Source organism: Rhinoderma darwinii, chromosome 6 (assembly GCF_050947455.1).
Source record: "Rhinoderma darwinii isolate aRhiDar2 chromosome 6, aRhiDar2.hap1, whole genome shotgun sequence".
Taxonomy (NCBI): Eukaryota; Metazoa; Chordata; class Amphibia; order Anura; family Rhinodermatidae; genus Rhinoderma; species Rhinoderma darwinii.
The window spans coordinates 18,563,498-18,587,514 of NC_134692.1; the positions used below are offsets into that span (position 1 = coordinate 18,563,498).

General features: G+C 41.1%; 1 protein-coding gene across 4 annotated transcripts in view; it reads right to left on the reverse strand.

Moving 5' to 3' along the window:
- The window catches only part of QTMAN (queuosine-tRNA mannosyltransferase), a 161,593-nt gene that overhangs the window by 15,579 nt on the left and 121,997 nt on the right, over positions 1-24,017 (reverse strand). For all 4 annotated transcript variants that reach the window (XM_075829249.1, XM_075829247.1, XM_075829246.1 and 1 more), the window contains exons 7-9: positions 22,284-22,428; positions 2,586-2,656; positions 1,746-1,837 (exon numbers count right to left, since the gene is read on the reverse strand). In XM_075829249.1, the coding sequence (XP_075685364.1) occupies positions 1,746-1,837; positions 2,586-2,656; positions 22,284-22,428 (308 nt within the window). The remainder of the gene's footprint in view (positions 1-1,745; positions 1,838-2,585; positions 2,657-22,283; positions 22,429-24,017) is intronic.

Genomic DNA, 24,017 nt, shown 5'->3' on the forward strand with positions numbered 1-24,017 from the left:
TCAGGACAACAGAAATGGTATACAATTATATGTAGATCGGCCCTCTAGTGGTGGCAATCAAGAATAAGTATTTATGTATGTAATGGAGCTCTGCGCTAAAGAAACAGACCACCATAGTCATCAAGTATATTAGTAACATTCTTCAAATGATTCGTGCAGCTAGTTTGCCATCAATTGGAAACGATAGATCCACTTTCATGTTATTTTACATTCCCACGACTTTTAATTTGCATACGTGCAGATAAACCCTATGCAAGCATCACCCCATATATGTTTTATTCACAGTTTACAACAGTTTCTCCGATCTATTAGGATGTGAAAAGTCTGGTTTTAACTGTGAAACGGCTGATGTTTATCGATGATTAAAACTCACTTTGCACTTGCAGAATGTCTTAATGCAAAAAAAAAAAATAAAAAATGAAAAAAAAAATTTGGCAGATGAGAACTATGTCAATAATAAGGACCCCCTGTCGTCCTTCGTGGATCTGTTTGGTTTACAAAATGCTGGAACACACAGACTGCAGCAGAAAAAAAAAAAGTGCAAGGCGACTGAGGCCTGAGGGGTTCCACACATCATAAAGCTCCCTGCCTTCTGGGTGGGTTCCTTTACTTTTTTTTTTCATTACAGGTTAAAAGCTGTGTGCAATTCTACTGGCTTGCGAAGCAATGCACACAGCGTCGGAACTGTGCAGTCAGCATTTTAAACTATTATAGGCTACCTCCTGAACCATTGCCAAGTTAATAGACAATGAAAGATAATGAGCTTGAAATTGGGTGTTAAATTGCATTTTTTGTTCCTATCTCTATTTTTTCCCATGCTTTAACTGTTTCCTACAGATGCACAATGGAGCTTTACATTGCACATACATCATCAAAATATCGGAGCGGCAGAGAACAAACCCCACATTTCGCCTTCCTCCCCGCTCCGTCGCCATTTTTACTGGTGCTGATGGGGTTAAACCAAGCAAGATTAAATTCCCATACTACTGTCTTGCATGTAAAGCCCAAATTGTGTCTTGTTTCATCTAAAATTAGAATTTATTTTTTTTATCATTTTTAATGTAAAAAAAAAAAAAATAATATGATTGGGTCAAGTCATAGGTCCAAAAAAATCACTTATGTAAAAACAAATACTTACAATCAAATTTCTAGTAAGTTCCGACGCTGAAGGGCATAAAAGGACAGGGGAATGTACATTTTCATGACAATGCACGGAAAAAAAATAATAAAAAAAAATAAAAAATGGCACCTGATAACAATCCCTTGAAATTTTTTTTTTATTCCCCCTCAAAAAATATAATATTCTAATAGCAAAGTGAGCTTATCTTCATTAGTATAATTGTAAGATATTCCTTTCAACTTTCCTTTAAAGCTAATGAGCTGCATTAATCCAGGTTCATTTTTATAAGCCTCGTGGGTCCAAACGTACAGGATAGCCATTTTATAAAGCAATAAATTAAAGGAAGATACAGGATGCCCTAAGTGCAAGAATACCATCAGACCAATGTTAATACAACCGCCATGTACGTTAATTAATCCTTGTTAGCATCATAACTAATATTGCTGCATAACGTGCTTCTTTTCCAAATAACTTCACTAATTATACCGTCTCTAACCATCTATTTTTTTTTTTTTCAAGCACCAATCAATTTGTTACTAGAGGTTAAAATAAAAAAATATATATATATATATAATAAAAAATAAAATAAAAAAATAAAATAAAATTCAGATTTTTGAGCCTATACCTGAATCCGGTGCCTCCTGACAATATCGGGCCTTTTGCAAAAATTCAGCAATTTTTTCAAAAGCTGTTCAGGTGTCGAATACAGATATTCCGCTGTAGGAAAAACAGATACATTTTTAATGAAACAAAGACCTCAAAGCACACACTCGATATTAGTCACTTTACTAATTAAAAATGCATATTGCTCTGTGCCGTCTCGTGTTTTACATTATTTAAGCCTGATTTTTATGAAGTTACCTCCACTCACAAGGATGTTTAATGTTAAATAAGACCGTGTACTAGTTCTGTTTAGACATCTCCTCGGGGTGATTAAAATACATTATTCTAATGTAACACAATGCAGGGGAGACATATTTTGTATGCGTGGATTTTTTTATTATTTTTATTTGATCTTTTTTTTTTTTTTACATTTATGTCGCTCGATTGTATCCATCATCAACTTATCTGCCTCTCTATAATCAGTACGTTTCCGTTCTGTACGTCCTACGCCGTAAATATTTACCTATATACGTGTGTATATAAACGCGTGCAGCCATCTGCGGATGTATGTATACATCTAATCACAATAAGGTCGATGTCAGCCTGCTTTATGTTATTCCAGCTCTGCCGTACCGCCCGAGACTAATGCAAAAACCTATTTTAAATCATCTTTTATTTTGCTATTGTGAGAGAACAGATGGTATGTATAAACGCAGTCTAATGTATTGTATCACTTTTTTTTTTTCTTTTCTACATGAACAGGACGGTTTTGCCAAATAAACAAATGTTCTTGCATAACTTTCGGTTTTTCAGACTTAAATAGTAAGCTCTGGATTTCGCCGGATGGGAAAGACGTGCCTACCTGGGAAGATCTCGGGGTACACCAATGCTTTGGGGCACAGAGGGTAACAGCCGCAGTGCACGGCTTCTAACCTGGAGTGGAAGAGAAGATAAGGGATACGTTATTGTCATTTACTCACTGGCAGGTCAATGCGCTCCTTGGATCGTTGGTTACGTTACGACGCGAAAGTGTCTGGTCTTATCCCTCTCCCTATTTCCCGGCAAGAAATCCTCGGAACGTTTTATGGATTATGTCTGAGTTATATATATAACAGAACATGTAGCATATGTTTGCTCGATGAATAAATCAAATCAGAGAACTGCTGTGTGTTCCTTTTTTTTTTTTTTTTTTGCTTCTTTAAATGCTGCTCAACACATTTTTGTAATCACCAAATAAACACATGAAACAACACGGGTAAAGTATGGACAGATTTGCTTAATCATTCTGCAGAAAATAAGAATGTTCATTTGCAACGTATGGTCGGACGTTACAAAACAGATTCTCTACTGCTGCAATGCGCAGAATTCTCGGCAATCCTGTTAAGAGCCATTTAAATATAGTTGTGACTTGTACGCCCGCTTTTCTGCTTAGGTTGGAGGAACGGATGTGAAATGTAAAGTGTTTTTTTTTTTTATTTGATTTAATTTTTATTTATTTATTTTATAATTTTTTGGGGGTTTGTGCATTTATTACAGAGGTGTAATTTTTTCCCAAAAATTAAAATTGCATTTTTATACTGGGTTTAAATAAAAGTAAAATTTGGTTACCCTCTAAAAAAATAAATAATGATCATGCCCTGCGAGCTTTGTCTCACTACGTAAGGACAACAATCTGACATGTCCGTATCATGTAAAAATATACTTTTATTTTTGTTGGCTAGTAAAAATCGAAGCGAAATTCAAAACAGGTCTTTAACTGTGTTTATGTAAAATGGTTTTGAAATTCGGCCAAATAGGTTGACCATGGAAGGAATTGGGTTTTCTAAACTTTTTTTTTTTTTTTACTGCTTTCTTCTCCAAAACTATTTGAGGTCACGCTTCCATTTTTATTTTTGCTTATTTTCAATGACACGATATATACACATTTTCTGACTGCGGTTTTTTTATTTTCTAGAACTGTCATGTGTCAAATTAGAAAATGTAAATAAAGTTCCTCTTACCATTTTAGGATATGGATTTTTTTAAAATTCTTAAAAAAAATAAATTGTATTTCACCAATATCATGGAGGTTATTCTATGTGGTTTAGAATTTTTAAGCAACTTTATTGTGGTTTTGTTATATCTTTACAATTCATGTCCCTAATAACGGCGATATGTTGCTTATTGACCCCAAATGTCAAGGTCATCCAAAAGCATGGGGGTGTTATAAAAGGAAATTGTGTAAAGAACAAATAAAAAAAGTGTTTTTTTTTGGAAGATTTTTTAAAATAAACATTATAGTAGACCGGAGCACTTTCCAAAATTTTGATTTAACAAATGACTGGAAGTCGGCCAACACTTCAAATATATAGAACTGGTGTTCTCTGTTATATCATTAAATAAACCCATTCTAAACTTTTGAAAAATAGTATAAAGAGGACGTATAGTAAAATTCCAGTTGTTCGCTACCATATAATATGGACTCTCCACTAAAATAGCACTGGACTATCAGGATTGGGAACTGGTATTGGGAAAAAGGAAGCTTTAAATTTCAATTAATACAACCCTCCGGCCTCAGGACAAAATTATAAATATGATGGAGTAATATTACCTGGTGCCCTCTAACTTGGGCTTCTATGCCGTGAATACACCGGTTTAGGGTCCCCTCTGTGTTGCCTCAAAATGGCCACTGCGCTTCTCAGACTGAGTCTAAGACACTCCCTCTGTTCTCGAATTGGTAAGAACTGCTCACGTGAGCAGCTCGAGCCAATCGGAGACCAGTGGAAGTGTCTCAGACTCAGTCTAAGAAGCGTTGAAGCCATTTCGGTTAACATAGAAAAGACCCTAAAACGGTGGATCTACAACATAGGGGCACCTGGTAATATTACTCCATATGCCCCATCATATTTAAAATGTTGACGCGGGACCGGAGGGTCGCTTTAAATATGAATCTTTCTTTTTCTTGACTATTGGAATTCCGGCTTAGAGGCATATGATGGGCCCGGAAATCTGATAGTCCAGCATTGTACAAATCCCATGGGTCCTAGACTACTAGAATATTGTTCTACATAGCTACAGCTTTACTAAAATTGTAAAGAGAAGCAAATCTGTATAGAACTAGAAGAATCAATGATTAATTTCCTTCCCTTTGGATAAACAAAAAAAAAACATATCACCCAATTATTGTGCCATGCTGTTCTCCCATGCACCACTATAAAGTTACACAGGTTGATAAAAGACGCAGGTCCATCAAGTTTAACCTTTGTTGATCAATTATACATCATTCATTGCTGGATTAGTTATAACCCTCAATGTAATTCCTCATAGCCCTTTTTTAAACGCTGATATAGTATCTGCCATTACTATCTCTTGGGGTAGGGCATTCCTTAGTTTCACTACTCTAACTGTAAAGAACCCTTTCGTCTGAATCGTATTCACGCCACAAGAAATGTCCCCTGGTACTTTGCAGAGTCTTTGGAAAGACTAAATCACGTTCCAGTTCTTTCTACTGACCACACATATATTTATACATGTTAATAGGATCACCTCTAAAGCGTCTTTTATTCAAGCTGAACAAGCCCACATTTTCTAGCCTCTTATTGTAAGAGAGACCACACATCTTATTTAATAATCTAGTCACACGCCTTCGAACCATCTCCAGCTCTCCTATATCCCTTTTTTGTGAAGCCCAAAACTAAATCCCATATTCAAGATATGGTTTTAGAAAGGATTTTTAGAGGGGTAATATTACATTTGAATAACAGGTTGTTATCTCTCTTTTTACACAACTTTAAACCTTATTTGCTTTTGCAGCTGCTGCTTGACATTGAGTACAGCTGCTTAACTTAGATGCATTACTTTACATTTATCAACATTAAAAATCATCTGCCATGTTCTTTGCCTAGACTGCCAGGTTATCTAGGTCTTACAATCAAGCTGAATTTTAAGTAATTTAGGGCTCATTTAGACGAGCGTGTATCACGGCCTTGTGACGGCCGTTAAAACAACGGCCGTCACACGGACTCATGTATTTCAATGGGGCCGTTCACACGACCGTTGTTTCAACAGAGCGTGTGAAGGGTTCTTGAAAAAATAGAACATGTCCTATTTTTTTGCAATTCACGCATCCCCCCTCAAGTCTATGGAGGATGCATAACGCGCCCCGCACAGGTGCACCTCGGACATGAAAAACTGCAGTTTTTCAGGTCCGAGGTCGGCCACGTTCGTGTAAATGTAGCCTTATAAAGTTTTGTATTATCAGCAAAAAGTGACACGTTACTATCAATCCCATTCACAAGGTCAATAATAAAGAGATAAAATAAAATCGGGCCTAACACAGATCCTTGTGGTATCCTTTAGAATGGACTTTAGCCCATTCTGAGTTTGTAATATTTACAACGACTCTTCATTTCCTGCCAATGGACATTTTTGACCGTTGGTATAGTTCTAGTGCCTCAAACCAATGTAATTTATCCCTCATGTGGATCAAAGGTGTTAGGGCCGCACTACTGCCAACGCCACCGATCACTAGAATGGGGGACCCAAGCTGTGCAGTGAGGAGGAATTTGAATGGTGGGGTGGTCACGCATGTGAACTGCCACCCCATTCAAAGTCTATGGGGCTGACCGAAACAGCCGTGCGCCCCAAAGTCATTCAATGGAGCGGCAGGGTACATATGTGACTACCGTTCTATTCCTACTCCTCCTCCCTGTGGTCATGCAGTAATAAGGGACGGGGGCCTCGGGACACCCATTCTACTGATCGGTTGGGGTCCCAGCAATCAAACATTTATCACCTATCCTGTGGAACACCTACCTTCAATGCTATTATCTGATGTTTATCACAAACTGTTGGATAAGCTCTAGTTAGTTGCATATCGGTCATATTGTCATAGGGCAAGACTGCACAAAACATTTCAGACTTCAAAACAGAATTACAGATTGTAGTAAACAGGAGCAAAATAACTACGCGTAAATGGGCAAAATGATCATCCTCGAGGGGCAAATTTTATACGACTTGCTAAAAATGTCAACAATGCCCATTTATTACAGATCAAAGAACCCCAGTTCGACACTGCTATGATCATTTCGAGTCCATGACAATTTTGGAGAAGACTCCATTATTGGAGTATCTGAGTAGATCTGTCTGTAAATAGGCAGTTGGGACATTGATCGGATTGGAAAAAAAACCCCCCCCAAAAAAAACCACCCGTAGACACATTTCACCCTTCTAGGAGCTCGTCTGTGCAAATAATGGATTTGTGGCTTGCACAACAAAAACAGTGAAATGACAAAGGGACTACTTAAAAGGTAAGTCGCATTACGCAAAGTAATGGCGTATCACTAGGATATTCTATCACTTTGTAACCGGTGAAGGTCCGACTGCCGGGAACCCTCACCCTGCACAGCGGGTGGCTGAGATTACTACTATATAGGGAAAAACAGTGCTGTGGCCCCCAATCTCAGGATCTTGGGTGTCTCAGCAGTCGGAACCCATCCAACTGCAAAGTGATGGCATATCCAAACGATACGTCATCATTTAACCCCTTCGCGCTCAGGTCAGTAATAGTACGTCCTGCTAAGTAGAACGTTCGCGCTCAGGTCAGTACTATTACTGACCTGAGTAAACACGGCGCCATTTAATCCCGGCGCGTGCTTGAGCTGTGATACCTGCTGTTTCCGACAGCAGGCTATCACAGCTTAGTGTGCAGGGACCGATCGCCGTGGTCCCCGCCGATTAACCCCTTAGAAGCCGCGTTCAATAGCGATCGCGGCTTCTTAGGGGTTAAGCTGCCATCGCCGGCCTGCTACACGATAGCGGGCCGTGATGGCTACTATGGCAACCAGAATCCTAACAATGGACTCTGGCTACGCCATCGACGGAAGCCTAGTGGGTCCCGACAAAGTCAGGACCCACTATGCTTGCTGTCAGCGAACAGCTGACAGCTCTAATACACTGCACTACGTATGTAGTGCAGTGTATTAGAATAGCGATCAGAGCCTCCTGCCCTCATGTCCCCTAGTGGGACAAAGTAAAAAAAGTGTAAAAAAGTAAAAAAAAGTTGTGTAAAAATAAGAAAATAAAAGATTTAAAAGTAATAAAAGTAAAAGTCCCCCTTTTTCCCTTATCAGTTCTTTATTATTAATAAAAATATATAAATAAACAAATAAACTATACATAATTGGTATCGCCGCGTCCGTAACGACCTGAACTACAAAACGATGTCGTTATTTATCCCGCGCGGTGAACGCCGTAAGAGAAAATAATAATAAACCGTACCACAATCACAATTGTTTGGTCACTTCAACTCCCAAAAAATGGAATAAAAAGAGATCAAAAAGTCGCATGTCCCTAAAAATGGTACTGATGGAAACTACAGTTCGTTACGCAAAAAATAAGTCCTCACACGACTTTCCTGATGGAAAAATAAAAACGTTATGGCTCTTAGAATAAGGTAACACAAAAAGTAAATGATTTTTTACAAAACGTATTTTATTGTGCAAACGCCATAAGACATAAAAAAAATATAAACATCTGGTATCGCCGTAATCGTATCGCCGCGCAGAATAAAGTGAATGTGTCATTTATAGCACACGGTGAACGCTGTAAAAAAAATTGAATAAAAAACAATAGTAAAATTGCTGTTTTTTTAGTCCCCACGCCACCTAAAATTAGAATAAAAACTGATCAAAAAGTCGCATGCACCCCAAGAAAACTACAATGGATTCCTCAAGGTCTCTAGTTTTCAAAAAGGGGTCACTTTTAGGGGGTTTCCACTGTTTTAGCACCACAAGACCTCTTCAAACCGGACATGGTGCCTAATAAATTAAATTAAATTAATTAAATGTCACCTCTACTTTGCTCTAAATTCCTGTGAAACACCTAAAGGGTTAATAAACTTTTTAAATGCTGTTGTGAATACTTTGAGGGGTCTAGTTTCTGAAATGGGGTGTTTGATAGGGGTTTCTAATATATGGGCCCCTCAAAGCAACTTCAGAACTGAGCTGGAAACTAAAAAATAAAATAAAAATGAGGCAATACTTCGCTTCTTACATTATACTCATAATGAGCCGTACCCACCCCGAGATAACCCCAGTTTTGACCGTTTGTATAAACGGAGACCCCTATTAGACCATTTCAGTGCCCGGTTTTCCCAGCATTCACCCCCGAGAAGTGTATTTCTATAGATGAATCCCTGGTACATTTGAAAGGGAGGCTTCAATTCCGCGAGTACCTGCCGGGTAAGAGGGCAAGGTATGGCGTGAAGATGTATGAGCTGTGCGAGAGTGCATCAGGGTATACCTACAAATTTAGGATATATAAAGGGAAGGACACCAGTGCTCAGCCCCCAGAATGCCCCCCCTTACTGGGAGTTAATACAAAAATTGTGTGGGATTTGGTGCACCCACTGCTGGACCAGGGTTACCACCTCTACCTGGATAATTTTTATACCAGCGTCCCACTCTTCAACTGCCTCGCTTCCAGAAGTCCTGCGGCATGCGGCACTGCTAGAAGAAACCTGAGAGGCCTCCCTAAGACTCTGCTTGGGCAAACACTCAGAAGAGGTGAGAGCAGGGCACATTCTAGCAGCAACATATTGTGTGTCAAGTACAAGGACAAGAGAGATGCCACACCAGTACCCATGTACCTGTACGAGGTACCAGTACAGAGACCCCCAAACCAGACTGCATCCTGGACTACAATAGGTACATGGGAGGGGTGGACTTGTCAGATCAAGTCCTGAAGCCTTACAGTACTTCTGGAAGCGGGGCCACAGGCATCGTACCAGGGCAACACTTTTTAGGAGAAGTTCCCCAAACTGGCAAGAAGGGAAAAAGTCAAAAGAGGTGCAGAGTCTGCTATAAGAGGGGGATAAGGAAGGACACAATATATCAATGTGACGCGTGTCCCGAAAAACCAGAGCTCTGTATGAAAGAGTGTTTTAAAATTTATCATACATCCCTTTATTTTTAATTTACCCCAGTTTTACTCGCTCTGATCCACTTCGCACAGCTTACCCCTCCTCATCTTTCCCCTCTGAGCCCTGCTGTGTGCCCAGGCAGCTGATAACAGCCACATGTAGGGTATTGCCGTACCCGGGAGAGCCAACATTACAGTTTATGAGGTGTATATCTCCGGTGGCGCATGCTGGGCACAATATATCGGACACTGAATTGGCATATATGTTTAGAAAATTGCAAATTTCACTCTGTACCAACTGCTGCACATTATCTTTTACACAATACCTGTGGGGTCAAAATGCTCACTACACCTCTAGATGAATGCCTTAAGGGGTGTAGATTTTAAAACAGGGTCACTTCTTGGGGGTTTCAACTGTACTGGTACCTTAGGGGCTTCTGCGTACAAGACTTAGCACCAGAAAAGCTCCAGTAGGCCAAATGGTGGTCCTTTCCTTCTGAGCCCTGCCGTGTGCCCAGGCAGCTAATAACAGCCACATGTAGGGTATTGCCGTACCCGGGAGAGCCCACATTACAGTTTATGGGGTGTATGTCTCCGGTGGCACATGCTGGGCACAATATATCGGACACTGACATGGCATATATATAGAAAATTGCAAATCTCACTCTGCACCATCTGCTGCGCATTATCTTTTACACAATACCTGTGGGGTCAAAATGCTCACTACACCTCTAGATGAATTCCTTAAGGGGTGTCGTTTTTAAAATGGGGTCACTTCTCGGGGGTTTCAACTGTACTGATACCTCAGGGGCTTCTGCACACTCGACTTAGCACCAGAAAATTTCCAGTAGGCCACATGGTGGTCCTTTCCTTCTGAGCCCTCCCATGGGCCCAAACGGCAGTTTATCACCACAAATAGGGTATTGCCACACTCAGGACAAATTGGGCAACAAAATGCGGTATTTTATTCCTTGTGAAAATAAGAAATTTTGAGCCAAAACTACCTCTTATTGGAAAAAATTTTTTTTTTTTTAATTCACAGCCCAATTCAAATAAATTCTGTGAAAAAACTGTGGGGTCTAAATGGTCACAACACCCATAAATAAATTCTTTGAGGGGTGTAGTTTCCAAAATGGGGTCACTTCTGGTGGGTTTCCATTGCTTTGATACCTTTGGGGCTCTGCAAATGCGACATGGCACCCGAAAACCAATCCAGCAAAATCTGGGCTCCAAAGAACACATAGCGCTCCTTTCCTTCTGAGGCCTCCCATGGGCCCAAACGGCAGTTTATCACCACAAATGGGCTATTGCCGCACTCAGGACAAATTGGGCAACAAATTGGGGTATTTTACTCCTTGTGAAAATAAGAAATTTTGAGCCAAAACTACCTCTTATTGGAAAAAATTTCATTTTTTTGAATTCACAGCCCAATTCAAATAAATTCTGTGAAAAAACTGTGGAGTCTAAATGGTCACAACACCCATAAATGAATTCCTTGAGGGGTGTAGTTTCCAAAATGGGGTCACTTCTGGTGGGTTTGCATTGCTTTGATACCTTTGGGGCTCTGCAAATGCGACATGGCACCCGAAAACCAATCCAGCAAAATCTGGGCTCCAAAGAACACATAGCGCTCCTTTCCTTCTAATACCTCCCATGGGCCCAAACGGCAGTTTATGGCCACAAATAGGGTATTGCCGCACTCAGGACAAATTGGGCAACAAAATGGGGCATTTTGTTCCCTGTGAAAATAAGAAATTCTGATCAAAAATGACATCTTATTGGAAAAATTGTCATTCTTTTAATTTCACAGCCCAATTCAAATACGCGCTGTGAAAAAACTACGGGGTCAAAATTGTAACAATAACCATAAATTAATTCCTTGAGGGGTGCAGTTTCCAAAATGGGGTCAGTTTTGGGGGATTCCTACTGTTTTGGCACCTCAACACCTCTTCAAACCTGGCATGCTGCCTAAAATATATGCTAATAAAAAAGCACCACCAAAATGCACTAGGTGCTTCTTTGCTTCTGGGGCTTGTGTTTTAGTCCACGAGCGCACTAGAGCCACATGTGGGACATTTCTAAAAACTGAAGAATCTGGACAATACATATTTAGTTGTGTTTCTCTGGTAAAACCTTCTTTGTTACAGAAAAAAAATAGAATAAAATTGAAATTCAGAAAGAAAAACGAAATTTGCAAATTTCACCTCCACTGTGCTTTAATTCCTGTGAAATGCCTGAAGGGTTAAAAAACTTTCTAAATGCTGTTTTGAATACTTTGAGGGGTCTAGTTTTTAAAATGGGGTGCTTTATGGGGGATTTCTAATACATAGGCCCCTCAAAGCCACTTCAGAACTGAACAGGTACCTTAAAAAAATGGCTTTTGAAATTTTCTTAAAAATATGAGAAATTGCTGTTTATGTTCTAAGCCTTGTAACGTCCAAGAAAAATAAAATAATGTTCAAAAAACGATGCCAATCTAAAGTAGACATATGGGAAATGTGAACTAGTAACTATTTTGGGTGGTATAACCGTCTGTTTTTCAAGCAGATGCATTTAAATTCTGAAAAATGCTATTTTTTCTAAATTTTCTCTAAATTTTGCAATTTTTCTCAAATAAAGACTGAATATATCGACCAAATTTTACCACGAACATGAAGCCCAAAGTGTCACGAGAAAACAATCTCGGAATCGCTTCAATAGGTTTAAGCATTCCGACGTTATTACCACATAAAGTGAAATATGTCAGATTTGAAAAATGGGCTCTGAGCCTTAAGGCCCAAACTAGGCTGCGTCCTTAAGGGGTTAAGGAAAATATAAACTATTCGTATCTTGAAGAAAAGACTTTGGGGAAACTCCTTATATAATGAGCATTCCCAGAAATTAATTCTCCTGATTACAGAAGCTTTCTCAGCACTACAACTCCGTGAGATTTATTCGTTCGCTTCGTGCGTCTTGAACAAGTGGAGGAACGGGCCGTGTCATGGCTGACTGACGAGGTCCAGGGCTGAATTTACAGTCTCTGTCTCTCTAAGGCCAATTTTCCTAATCACCCTACCTATGTCTCATGTTCTATTTATCGGAGAGTAATCAGGGCTGGACAAACTCCAGGAGACCGGTCTCCTAAAATGTTACTGCTGGCGCCTAATTCATTTCTATTTATTCCCTGTACTGTAATGGCATGTAATCATTAAGAGTATATGGAGCACTATGCGTAATCGTAAAAAGCACATAACCTTGTGTATTAAATATTAAAGACAATAGAATATATTACATAATTCTTTATTTAACAGGTACCACCCTAGTCTGAGCTATGAGTTCACCATCATGCAACTTTGATTCCAATAAGCCTGGGGGCAGGTGACTACAAACATGTAAGACATTATGTTACTCTCTAGATTTTATTCATGTTATATACTGGAGCTACAACACAATGTAACCCCTATGTTTCTAAATGGGAAACAAGGGTTTGGGGACCTTGCAACATTTCTTAAAAGGTCCATCATGGTTGGATTTATTGCCAGGTCACCCATGACCTTGTTTCACATTGAGGCTACGTTAATCCTGCGATTTCATAAAATGTTGCTAAGTAGCCCCCGTTAGTGTTTTATTTCTTGTTCCATAAAGATCTGTTTAAAGGGACTGTCCAGTTTAGAAAACCAATTTCCATATACCCTATTAGGGAGTTATTAGGAAGGTCCTTTGTTCAGGATCCCCATCTCTTGGCCAGTGTGGAGAGCGTTTATAAAGAGCGTCTCTCTCTCTCTCTCTGGAGGACCTGTCCTGTTCTGTATTACACAGACAACACATTGATATGAATGGACACTGTGTAATGCTTCATTTCCCCTGTGGTGGCGCTGCAGGGAAATTAAACACTTACTGCCAGATTTCCCCACTGATCACAGCTGATCACTGAGTGTCCCAGAAGGGGGATCAGCTTATTGTCAAGGGACCATTCTAACAAGTAATGATTGTCCAAAGCGGAGAACAATTAAATCACCTTTAATTATTGAATTTACTAGGGTGCTATCTTCTGTTAAAGGGGAGTGAGCTGTCTCAATCTGCTCTGGAGGCTGGAGCGACGACGTGGTTGAAAATTTGACGTCAATTTTATTCCACCATGTAGCCCTGGCCTAAATAGTGACTGTATTGTACTGACGGCAGCACGGAGAGCAGCTGCAGGGAGTTTAATTCCCTGCAGCTGCTCAGCACTATTAACTAAATCGCTTTTGTTCGTAAGGGGAACGTTTCAGCTAATAGAAGTAAATGAGGGAATTGCTTAGAAAGTCATTTTTCAAGTAGGTAAACTTTTATTTTATGCCCTTATGGTGATCAGCTCATGAGTATGTTTATCCCGCATTACACTTGTGCTATAATATGTCTTTATCGGAGCGCGGCCGCTCGTCGCTTGCTTATCTTCTGCTATAAATTTCTAAATCAAAGCAGCAATAATCACCCAGTGTCTTACGAAAGAGAACGCAGGAACGATCGCTTATCAGGGAGGCCGTAACATCGCGCTTTAGAAGTGTCGGGCTCAGCATCAAGTGGGTTAAACAGCAAATGGAGTACACTTCATCTGCGCAATAAATGGCCATCAAATGACCTTTTTCATACCAATTAACAAATCATCTGCTAAATCTATGAATCTTAATATTCAGATCTATTCACTTCACTTCATACAATTTATCCGCAAATACTTATTGGACTTTTGATTCTAAATATAATTAGCTGATAATTTTGCTTGGCTGAATTACTTTTCTGGAGGGCCTACGAAGGCTCCGAGTCGCATTATCTGGTAATAATGAATCAGATAGGTGATTTTTTTTTCTTCCTGTAATGAGGATGAGGCACAGTTGTGACACCTGAATCTGGTAATAACACTAGACTGCTAATTATCGACAGCATTTTTTTTTCTTATGTATTTTTTTATTTTGTGTGTGTGGAAAAAAAGAAAAAAAACCGTCTCCCTCATTATTAAAGAATAAAAAAAGAAAAGTAAAAATGATAAGTGACAACGGAGGAGAGTAAATAAAATGGACTGATTAAAACATTGCTGCTTTAAGGGTGTTTTTAATTAAATGCAAATGCTAATGTTGTCATACTTAGCAGATGGGATTAAAATTAGTTATTGTAGCTCATATTTTATGTTACGGCGTCGGGCGCTCAAAGAGCAAAAAGAAAAAAAAATGATACAGACGTGAGACGTTTAAAGACACACTAAACCTAGAAATAAACAAAAAACTGCCATTTCTGCACCCTCCTGAAACAAAATTTTGCAAAAATTTGGCAAATAAGGGACCTCCTGGTTTTTCCAAATTCAGGGGGTGGGGCTTAACTAGCATGGTTTTCATTGCACACAGTAGGGGAAGATTTAGAAAAATAGGCTGGCTTAAGCTCCTCCCCTTCCATAAGCCACTCCCCTTTATAGTTTGTTAGCCATCATACACAGGGCTGTATTACAATTCTGTACAGAGCCGTAAAATATGGCATCCATTGAAGTTACGAGCCCATACCGTATCTTTGTATGCCTCAAATTTTTAGCACTCCGATCCATATGGAATCTAGGAGAGAAGTAATGGTGCCATGTTCCATCAGATGCCGTATTAGGCTTTGCTCCCATGGGTCAGATACGCTGTGTAAAAGTACACGGCGTATCCGACCTAGAGCCCGCAGCGAATTCTACCCAAGAAAACGGACCAAATTGTGGTGCAGTTATTTGAGTCTAATCTCCACTGCGGAAAGCAGCGCAATAAAAAAAAAAAAAAAAAAGGTCTACACTCACTCCGGGTTGTTGTCATGACGACGTGTATGTCTGTTGTCCGTGCAGTCCAGCATCCTGGGATGACGCTGCAGGCCATGTGACCACTGCAGCCTGTGATTGACTGTAGCAGTCACATGGGTGAAATGTCATCCCAGGAGGCCGGCCAGGTGGACTACAGAAGAAATAGTCGCTATGACAACAGATGGTGGTCGGTATAAGCTTTTTTTTAAATTGATTTTAATTTGGAAAAAAAAAGGGTTTTTTCCTCATTTGCGATTTTTGCAGCAGAATCGCAGTGTTTCTGCCGTAAAACTCGCAACAGGTGGCTATTTGTTGCTGGTTTTACACCCATTGAATTCAATGGGGAAAACCCGCAACAGAAAAGCAAGTAATACGCAGCATAAATTGACATGCTGAGGATTTCAAATACGCACCGCAGGTCAATTTATGAAAGTTTTCCCGGCAAAATTTTTTGGCAGCGTGTTCATGAGATTTCTTTAAATCTCCTGTACTTTGCTGCTACTGTAAATGCTGCGGAATTTCCACACAGAATTCCGTTGCGGAAGCTCTACAGCGTTTACTCTACATGGGCACCCGGCCTTACAGAGATATTCTCCTCTTCTATGGTAGAATACCTCCTTAGGCTCCATGCATATGACCGCAAAATCGCCCGTAATTACGGTCCGTTATTACAGGCCCATTTATTTCTATGGCAGACGGACACCTTCCCGTATATTTACCGTGCCGTAGAAACTTGCTGGAAAACATAGGACACGTATTTTTATATTTTACGCACCGTGCTCCCATACTTTATGATGGGAGCACGGCACGTAAATACGAACGGCTGTCCGTGCCCGTAATTACTGATCATGATTACGAGCACGGTCGTGTGCATGGAGCCTAAGGCTATGTTCACGGAAACCGCGCCAAAAAACTGGTCAAAAACGGCCCGAAAATGCCTCCCGTTGATTTCAATGGGAGGCGGGGGCGGTTTTCTCCCACGAGCAGTAAAACCGCCTTGCGGGAGAAAGAAGCGACATGCCCAATCTTCGGGGGTTTACGCCTCTGACCTCCCATTGACTTCAATGAGAGGCAGAGAAAGCTTATTTCGCTGCGTTTTATGCCCGCGGCGCCTTAATGGCCGTGGGTGAAAAACGCAGCGAAAATCGGCGTGCGGGGAGAGGAAAATCTGTCTCAAACTTCCGAACGGAATTTTGAGGCAGAAATTCCGCTTGCAAAAAAACTCAGTGTGAACATAGCCTTAATGTGGTGCCACGTGGAGACACCGTTGTGCCGATCGCTCTGTAGTATGGAACTGAAGTGACTCATAATAGCACCGAAGGGGAAGTTCAAAATAGACGATCATGGCTAGTTTTTTTTTTAGTGTGTGTTTCTTTGAATTTTTTTATTTTTGAAGCATGAGACGATTATGGAAAAATAAGGCAGTCCTGCTACAATTCCAGTGTCCTATAAGTGGAGCAAAGACGCCGAGACTTCTCTTATACCCCATTATTTAGATTTGTTCAACACAAACAAAAGTTTGCAGAGCCGGCGAGAGATCCAGCAACAAACGTGAAGTGGAGAAAGTTGGGATTTGCTAGGAGAAAGGCTGCTGACCACCCACTTTGGTTAATATTCTAAACTAAAACCTGAGATGCGGCATGTAGTAACTGCAGATTAGAAAGAAAAACTAATTGCACACTTTCTTTACTTTATTTGTGTAAAATTTTCCATCTGCTACATCTAAAGATGTCTAAACTGTTCGTATCAAACCTGCATTCAGCTGCCAGCTGTGCCCATTAAGGATTTCAAAACGCTGAGTAAATGAGGCGTCGTAAAAGCTGGTAGTGGAGGTCCATCTGCCCAGTACTGGTGGGATCCCCAATACCTGGTCTGTGCTGCGCCCATTACAATGGGAATCTATTTTTTTTTTTGCTAAAGTTGTAGAATCCGGGAGCAGAATGGCGGCAGCTTCATCACAGGAATCAGTGCGCATAGTGAGTATAGATGTCATCGTTTAACAAGTACTGTATATAGTCAGTGCAGTATTTTATCCTATATATATATATATAGCAATTGCATTATATATCCTCTTATTAACTCTATGGCCTAATGCACACGACGACCGTAGTGGTTTTGCGGGCCGCAAAACCACGGATCCATTGCAGTCCATTTGTCTGCAGAAAACTATTTACATAGTGCATCCGTGTGTCATCAGTATTCACGGATCCGCAACAAACATCATGGGTCCGTGTGCTAGCCGCAAAATTGCAGATAACATATAGACAAAACCCTAAATTCACACATTGCGTAAATACTGCGAATACAGTAGCAGCAAAGTGGATGAGATAAAACAAATCTCATCCACACGCTGCGTAAATACTGAGCGGAAAAAGCGCTCAGAAGTTGACCTGCGGTGCGGAATTGTATTCCGTAGCATGTCAATTGTATTTGCGTAAACGCAGCTTATTTGTTGCGGGTTTTCCCCATTTAATTCAATGGGGAGCTAAAACCCGCAACAAATAGAAGTTGTTGCGTTTATTGCGGTGGAATCTCAGCGATTCCGCCGTAAAATCGCAACTCAGAAAAACGTACTACTTACCTAGAAGTCTGTGTTCATCCTCCAGGCCGGCCTCCTGGGGTGACGTTTCACGGCGGTCGCATGGGATGAAACATCATCCCAAAAGGCCGGCCTGGATGATGTCAGGGAGCCGGTCTCCTGGGATGAGGCAGACTTTGAAGAAAAACATGCTCCTCTGTACGGGCGCTCAGGTGTGGATGGGATATTATTTCCACAAAATCGTCAGTGTTTAAAACAACGATTTTATTTGATATACTGGTAAAACAATAAATAGACCGTGCTGCAACGCGTTTCGACCACGCACTGTGGTCTTCGTCAGGCATATCCCAGGTCTCCTGGGATGACGTTTCTTCCCATGTGACCGCCGCTGCAGCCAATCACAGGCTGCACTGGGCCCCTAGGATGAAACGTCATACCAGGAGGCCGGCTTGCTAGCAGTCTGGCTAAGTGCTGCAGTTTTAGGCAGCGGACAGGTTGGTGCAGTTTTTCGCTCAGAATTCCCTGCGGCGCACTGGTCGGATACACCGCAAGCTTTTCGCAGCATATTCTGCCCCTTGTAAACTCAGCCTAAAAGGATAGCAGCAGTGAAATCAAACACTCTGCTGCCCGCAGTTGCAATTAGAACCAATATACAACCCATAGACCACTCTTTGGGGCACTCTGTACCTTGTCTATTGGATACAGGATGTCATTAAACAGCTTATAGCCTGTTGACGTGCCTGTGCAAAGTGTCTGATTTCCCCATGGCTGCCCTTCAATCCACCAGGATCCTTCTTGCTTGCAGCCGAACTAATTAATAATAATGCAAACAGATCCTCAAAGTGTAAACCATTAAATTATTTTATTTTTTTCTTTAAAGAGGATCTGTCTGCTTGCCTGACATCTGTTTTAGTAAATACATTCATTCCCCATAAAATATAAATTCTGGAGCATCTTTTCTTAGAACTCTGTGTTGTGCCATTCCTCTGTTATTCCTCCTGGAAATGTAAGACTCAATTGACAATTAGGCTTTACCATTCCCCTTCTCAATGGGATGTGTCCCTACACACCTGGATATTTCAGTGCAGATTGGACAATGTCAGACTGTGTAGGGCCAAACCCCATTGGCTAGGGAAATAGTAAGGGCGTATTTACACGAGCGTGTGCGTTTTGCGCGCGCAAAAAAGGCGGAATTTCGCGCGTGCAAAAGGCACTTAACAGCTCCGTGTGTCAGCAGCGTATGATGCGTGGCTGCGTGATTTTCGCGCAGCCGCCATCAGTATGACACTCTGTTTGTATGTTTGTAGCACGTGGTGCTTTTCTGTTTTCATTCATAGTTTTTACTGCTGTTGCGCGAATCACGAGCATCACACGGAACTGCTTCCGTGTGCTGCGCGTGATTTTCACGCACCCATTGACTTCAATGGGTGCGTAATGCGTGAACAATGCACAAATATGGGACATGTCGTGAGTTTTACGCAGTGGACACACGCTGCGTGAAACTCACGGACAGTCTGCACGGCCCCATAGACTAACATAGGTCCATGCGAGGCGCGTGAAAATCACGCGCACAGCACGGACGTATTACTTGTTCGTGTAAATCCACCCTAACACTCAGTTGTCAATTTGTAAATATTAATATTTCCAGGATGAATAACAGAGGGACAACACAATGCAGAGTTTTAAGAGAAGGTGGCATTGTTATTTGATGGGGAATATAAGTATTTTCTTAAAATGAAAATGTCAGGAGAGGTGACAGGTCCTCTATAAATAAGAGCATCGATTAGAGGCCCTAATAATGGCTTGAGAAGGATTTCTATTGCCCCCACTGAATACCTGTAAGGCAGCGTGGCCTGGTATGTAAATCAGCAGTTTTATGCTGATTGGCTGAAAGGGATCACATGATCGACTCCATGACCAAAAAAAAAAAAAAAAGCCATGAAGTTAGTCATGTGATACCTCTTGGTCAATCGGCCAAGAGAGATGTCCTTATAATGCACATGTTCTCAAGAGCAAGAATATGTACTTGCTTAATATAATTAGGCCATCTAAAAACAATGGTGGGGAGGGGGGACATGGGCCATTGAACTTATTAAAGAAAGGGATGCAGGTAATATAAGGAATAAATCTCAAACTGATAGAAGAACAGGTCCACATCCCCTGGAGCTGAAGTTTGGCTAAATGTAGTGAATGGCTGAAAGAGAAATAAACCTCTATTTCTGACAATACGTCTTTTAGCTGCAGACTTGTCAAACCTCCAGGATCGCTACTCCCCAGGGAAGAACAGAATATATACAAAAAAATGGCAGGAACATGCAATTCCACGGAAAGCCAACTGCTGTTCGGGGTATTAGTGCAGATCCCTAAGAACAAGCACAATGTATCAGGACTATAGAAGTCATTTGCATACAACGTAGGTTAAAATCAAGAGAACAGGTCAGGGTCCTTTTACATGGGCCAAATATCGGGCAAACGAGCATTCATACGCTCGTTTCCGATCATTACCTGTAAACACGGCAACGATCAGCCAATGAATGAGCAAATGCTCGTTCATCGGCTGATAATATAATTTCTGCAGCATAAAATATTATCGTTGTCGGCAGCACATCTCCGTGTGTAAACAGGGAGACGTGCTGCCAACATGATAGAGATGTATGGGCATGAGAGATCATAGTAATAAACGCTCGTCCCCATACATTACTGATAATAGTTTTTTGTGAAAGGAGCGGTCTCGTTGATCGGCGCTTGTTGTTACGCCCAAAATTGGACAGTGTAAAAGGACCCTTACTGCCTCCCACAAGATCAGCACACTCTTCTCCTGCTGCTTTAATCATTCTGATCATCTAATTAGTGTTCTAACTCCGCCCACTTCATAACACACTTCATTATTGGCTTAATCCCGTGACTGAATAGGTCACTGCCTCCCACAAGATCAGCACACTCTTCTCCTGGTGCTCTAATCATTCTTATCTTCTGGCCAAGTAACACACAACCCTGTCCTCATAAGAATAATCAGGTCACTGCCTCCCGCAAGATCAGGACACTCTTCTCTTGGTGCTCTAATCATTCTTATCATCTGGCCAAGTAACACACAACCCTGTCCTCATAAGAATAATCAAGTCACTGCCTCCCACAAGATCAGCACACTCTTCTCCTGCATCTGTAAGCATTCTTATCTTCTCATCTGCCCAAGTAACACACAACCCTGTCCTCATAAGCATAATCACATAACTGGACAGGTCACTGCGTCCCACAAGATCAGCACACTCTTCTCCTGCTGCTGTAATCATTCTTATAATATAATTAGCTAGTTTTCTAACTCTGCCCACTTCAAAACACTGCACTGTAACACTCAGCCTTGTCCTTATTAGCAAAATCACATGACTGGACAGGTCACTGCCTCCCACAAGATCAGCACACTCTTCTCCTGCATCTGTAAGCATTCTTCTCATCTGCCCAAGTAACACACAACCCTGTCCTCATAAGCATAATCACATAACTGGACAGGTCACTGCCTCCCACAAGATCAGCACACTCTTCTCCTGCTGCTGTAATCATTCTTATAATATAATTAGCTAGTGTTCTAACTCTGCCCACTTCATAACATTGCCCCCGTAACACACAGCCTTGTCCTTATTAGCAAAATCACATGACTGAACAAGTCACTGCCTCCCAAGAGATTCTCTTCTGCTATCATCATTTCCATAACAACTTTTTCTTCAGAGTGGAATTCATGGCCCCCGCTGTAAATCTGTAATCAGGGCCCACCCCTAACCTATGCTATTGTGTACATTGACTTTACACTCTGTAGTGGTTATATATATATATAAAATTACTTGCAAAAGCCCCAAAGCACTCATCCAACACCCCTTCCCCAATACAGTCTCACAGCCGGGCCTGAATATTACTCATAAATCATCCACTTTCTCTCCTTAAAATTGCAGAGATGGCTCCTGTCGCCGAGGACCTCTTCTGCAGACACTGTGCAGGCTCATCTGCAGAAAGCAGGAGGTTAGAAAATATGAGAATTTTTGGATGCATTAAGCATGGATTTCAATGACAAACGACGAGTCCAACAACCAAAACACACACAGAAAAAAAAAAAGAAATCTATAAAGCAATCTGGCAGTAATCGGGAAAGGAAAACTCTTGGCACCGAGGCAGAAACCGGTGCATATTCATTTATAATCCACTAATATTACCCTGCAGGCGACTCCATGGTTAATGACGTAATAGCAGCCCCGTGGAATAAGCCGGAATGTTACATGGGTCTGCCCTTCACTCAGTGTTTACAATGGAAATGATTAGTATCTACTTACTACGACACCGCACATGAAACTTACATCGCCACGCCAAAGAATTCATGTTTAGCTGTGGAGATGACAACATCGGCCTCGCAGAGAACTTGGAAATACTCGTCTTTGCTGGGCAAGAAACCCCAGTGCAAAACTGCTGACCCCAAGGATATTCTGGCCTCGGAAAAGATCTCTGCAAACGGGAAGAAAAAAAAAAAAGGAGGAGAAAGATGTATTCATTTTATTTAATACGGTGTAAAGCAATTTATGATGTCAGCAGCGTCTCATCTGAAGCGCAGGTTAATTAGCTGCTGCTTATTTTAACGAACTTCTCGGAGTTGTTTGCTTTTATAATCAAGGCACAGAAGCAGAACCAAATGTTAAGGTGCCAAAAAAAAGCTGACAAAAGCAAAGGGTCCGCCTCGCCGCCCTCCCCCTGAATGAAAAAGCCAACTGTCTGCTTCATAAAACTCGCTCAGCAGACACTGAAACAAAATGGACTGTAAAGTTCGTTAGATGAAAATATTAAAAAAGAATTAAGCTAATGGAGATAAAATTAAAAGAAATGAGGCAACAAACACATCACACCAAAAATGGCATTGCGGTGACAGCTAAGATTCCTAATGACGGACTGCATTCGGAAAAATTAAATGGCATTCCGTGCTGAAATTTCTTTGGAAAGTAATGATCCATGCAGGAGACTCGCACTCCAGGCGCTAAGAAGGAGGGGGAAAAAAAAGACAAAGTCTTCTGGAATAACAAAGAAATATGTGCCGCAAAGTGGAAAGGTTTAAACAATGCCGTAGGGGGGTCTCTAAAAAAGAACACAAAGGCACCTGATAGGGCAGCGGGGAGCTAGAGGCTGGCAGTGCCGCTGGGTATATATATATATATATATATATATATATAGATGTTCCTTGGAGGAACGCCATACACGACCTTGCTGTATCCTTTACTATTAGAGTCTTTGGTATAGTGTGGTGATAGCAAATACATATGCAATATAGATGCCCTGGCAAGAACTCTTAAAGGGGACCTGTCAGCCTTCCTGAGATGTCTGTTTAGTAAGGCCCTGTTCATGGTTGGCCATATGTTTGCCGTGCACAGCAGTAAAGCTCCCGACGTACAGGCTAAACATGGCCATAGGGCTCCGGTAGCCGGACGGAGGCCAAAAAAGTGTCCTTTTGGCCTTCATTGGGCTGGTATATATATCAGTATTGCCTTTTTTTAAACACAGGAGTCCATAAATTATAGATATACTTTTAACGTATACGTCATGACCTTTCCAATTTATTTTTATAACGTATGCTTTAAACAGATACTATATTAGCCTTTGGGTGACGGATGCGTTAAACAGATGCTAACAGTGTCATCCTTCACCGATAGACTAATATGGTACCTGTATAACAAATACGCCATTAACAGGGTCATGGATGTATACCTTTAACGGATACAATTAAACGCTATGGTGACGGATGCAATTGGTAAGGCGTGCGTCACAGCCTACGTTCAACGTACTATCTACAACAGGAGCTTTTCCCGACATATACGTTAAAGGTAGGGCAAAAAATTGTGATGTGCACAGGGTCTAATTTATTATTTATTTCCGGTGGATAACATTCTGTCCATGGTCAAGTGATGGACACACAGGTGCGCGGCTTGTTACAGGATGTGGATCAGAGCTGTGTCTTCTAACCATCCCAGCACCTGTCCATCACATGACCATATAACGAACCGTGTACCTGTGTGTCAATCACATGACTATATAACGAACCACGCACC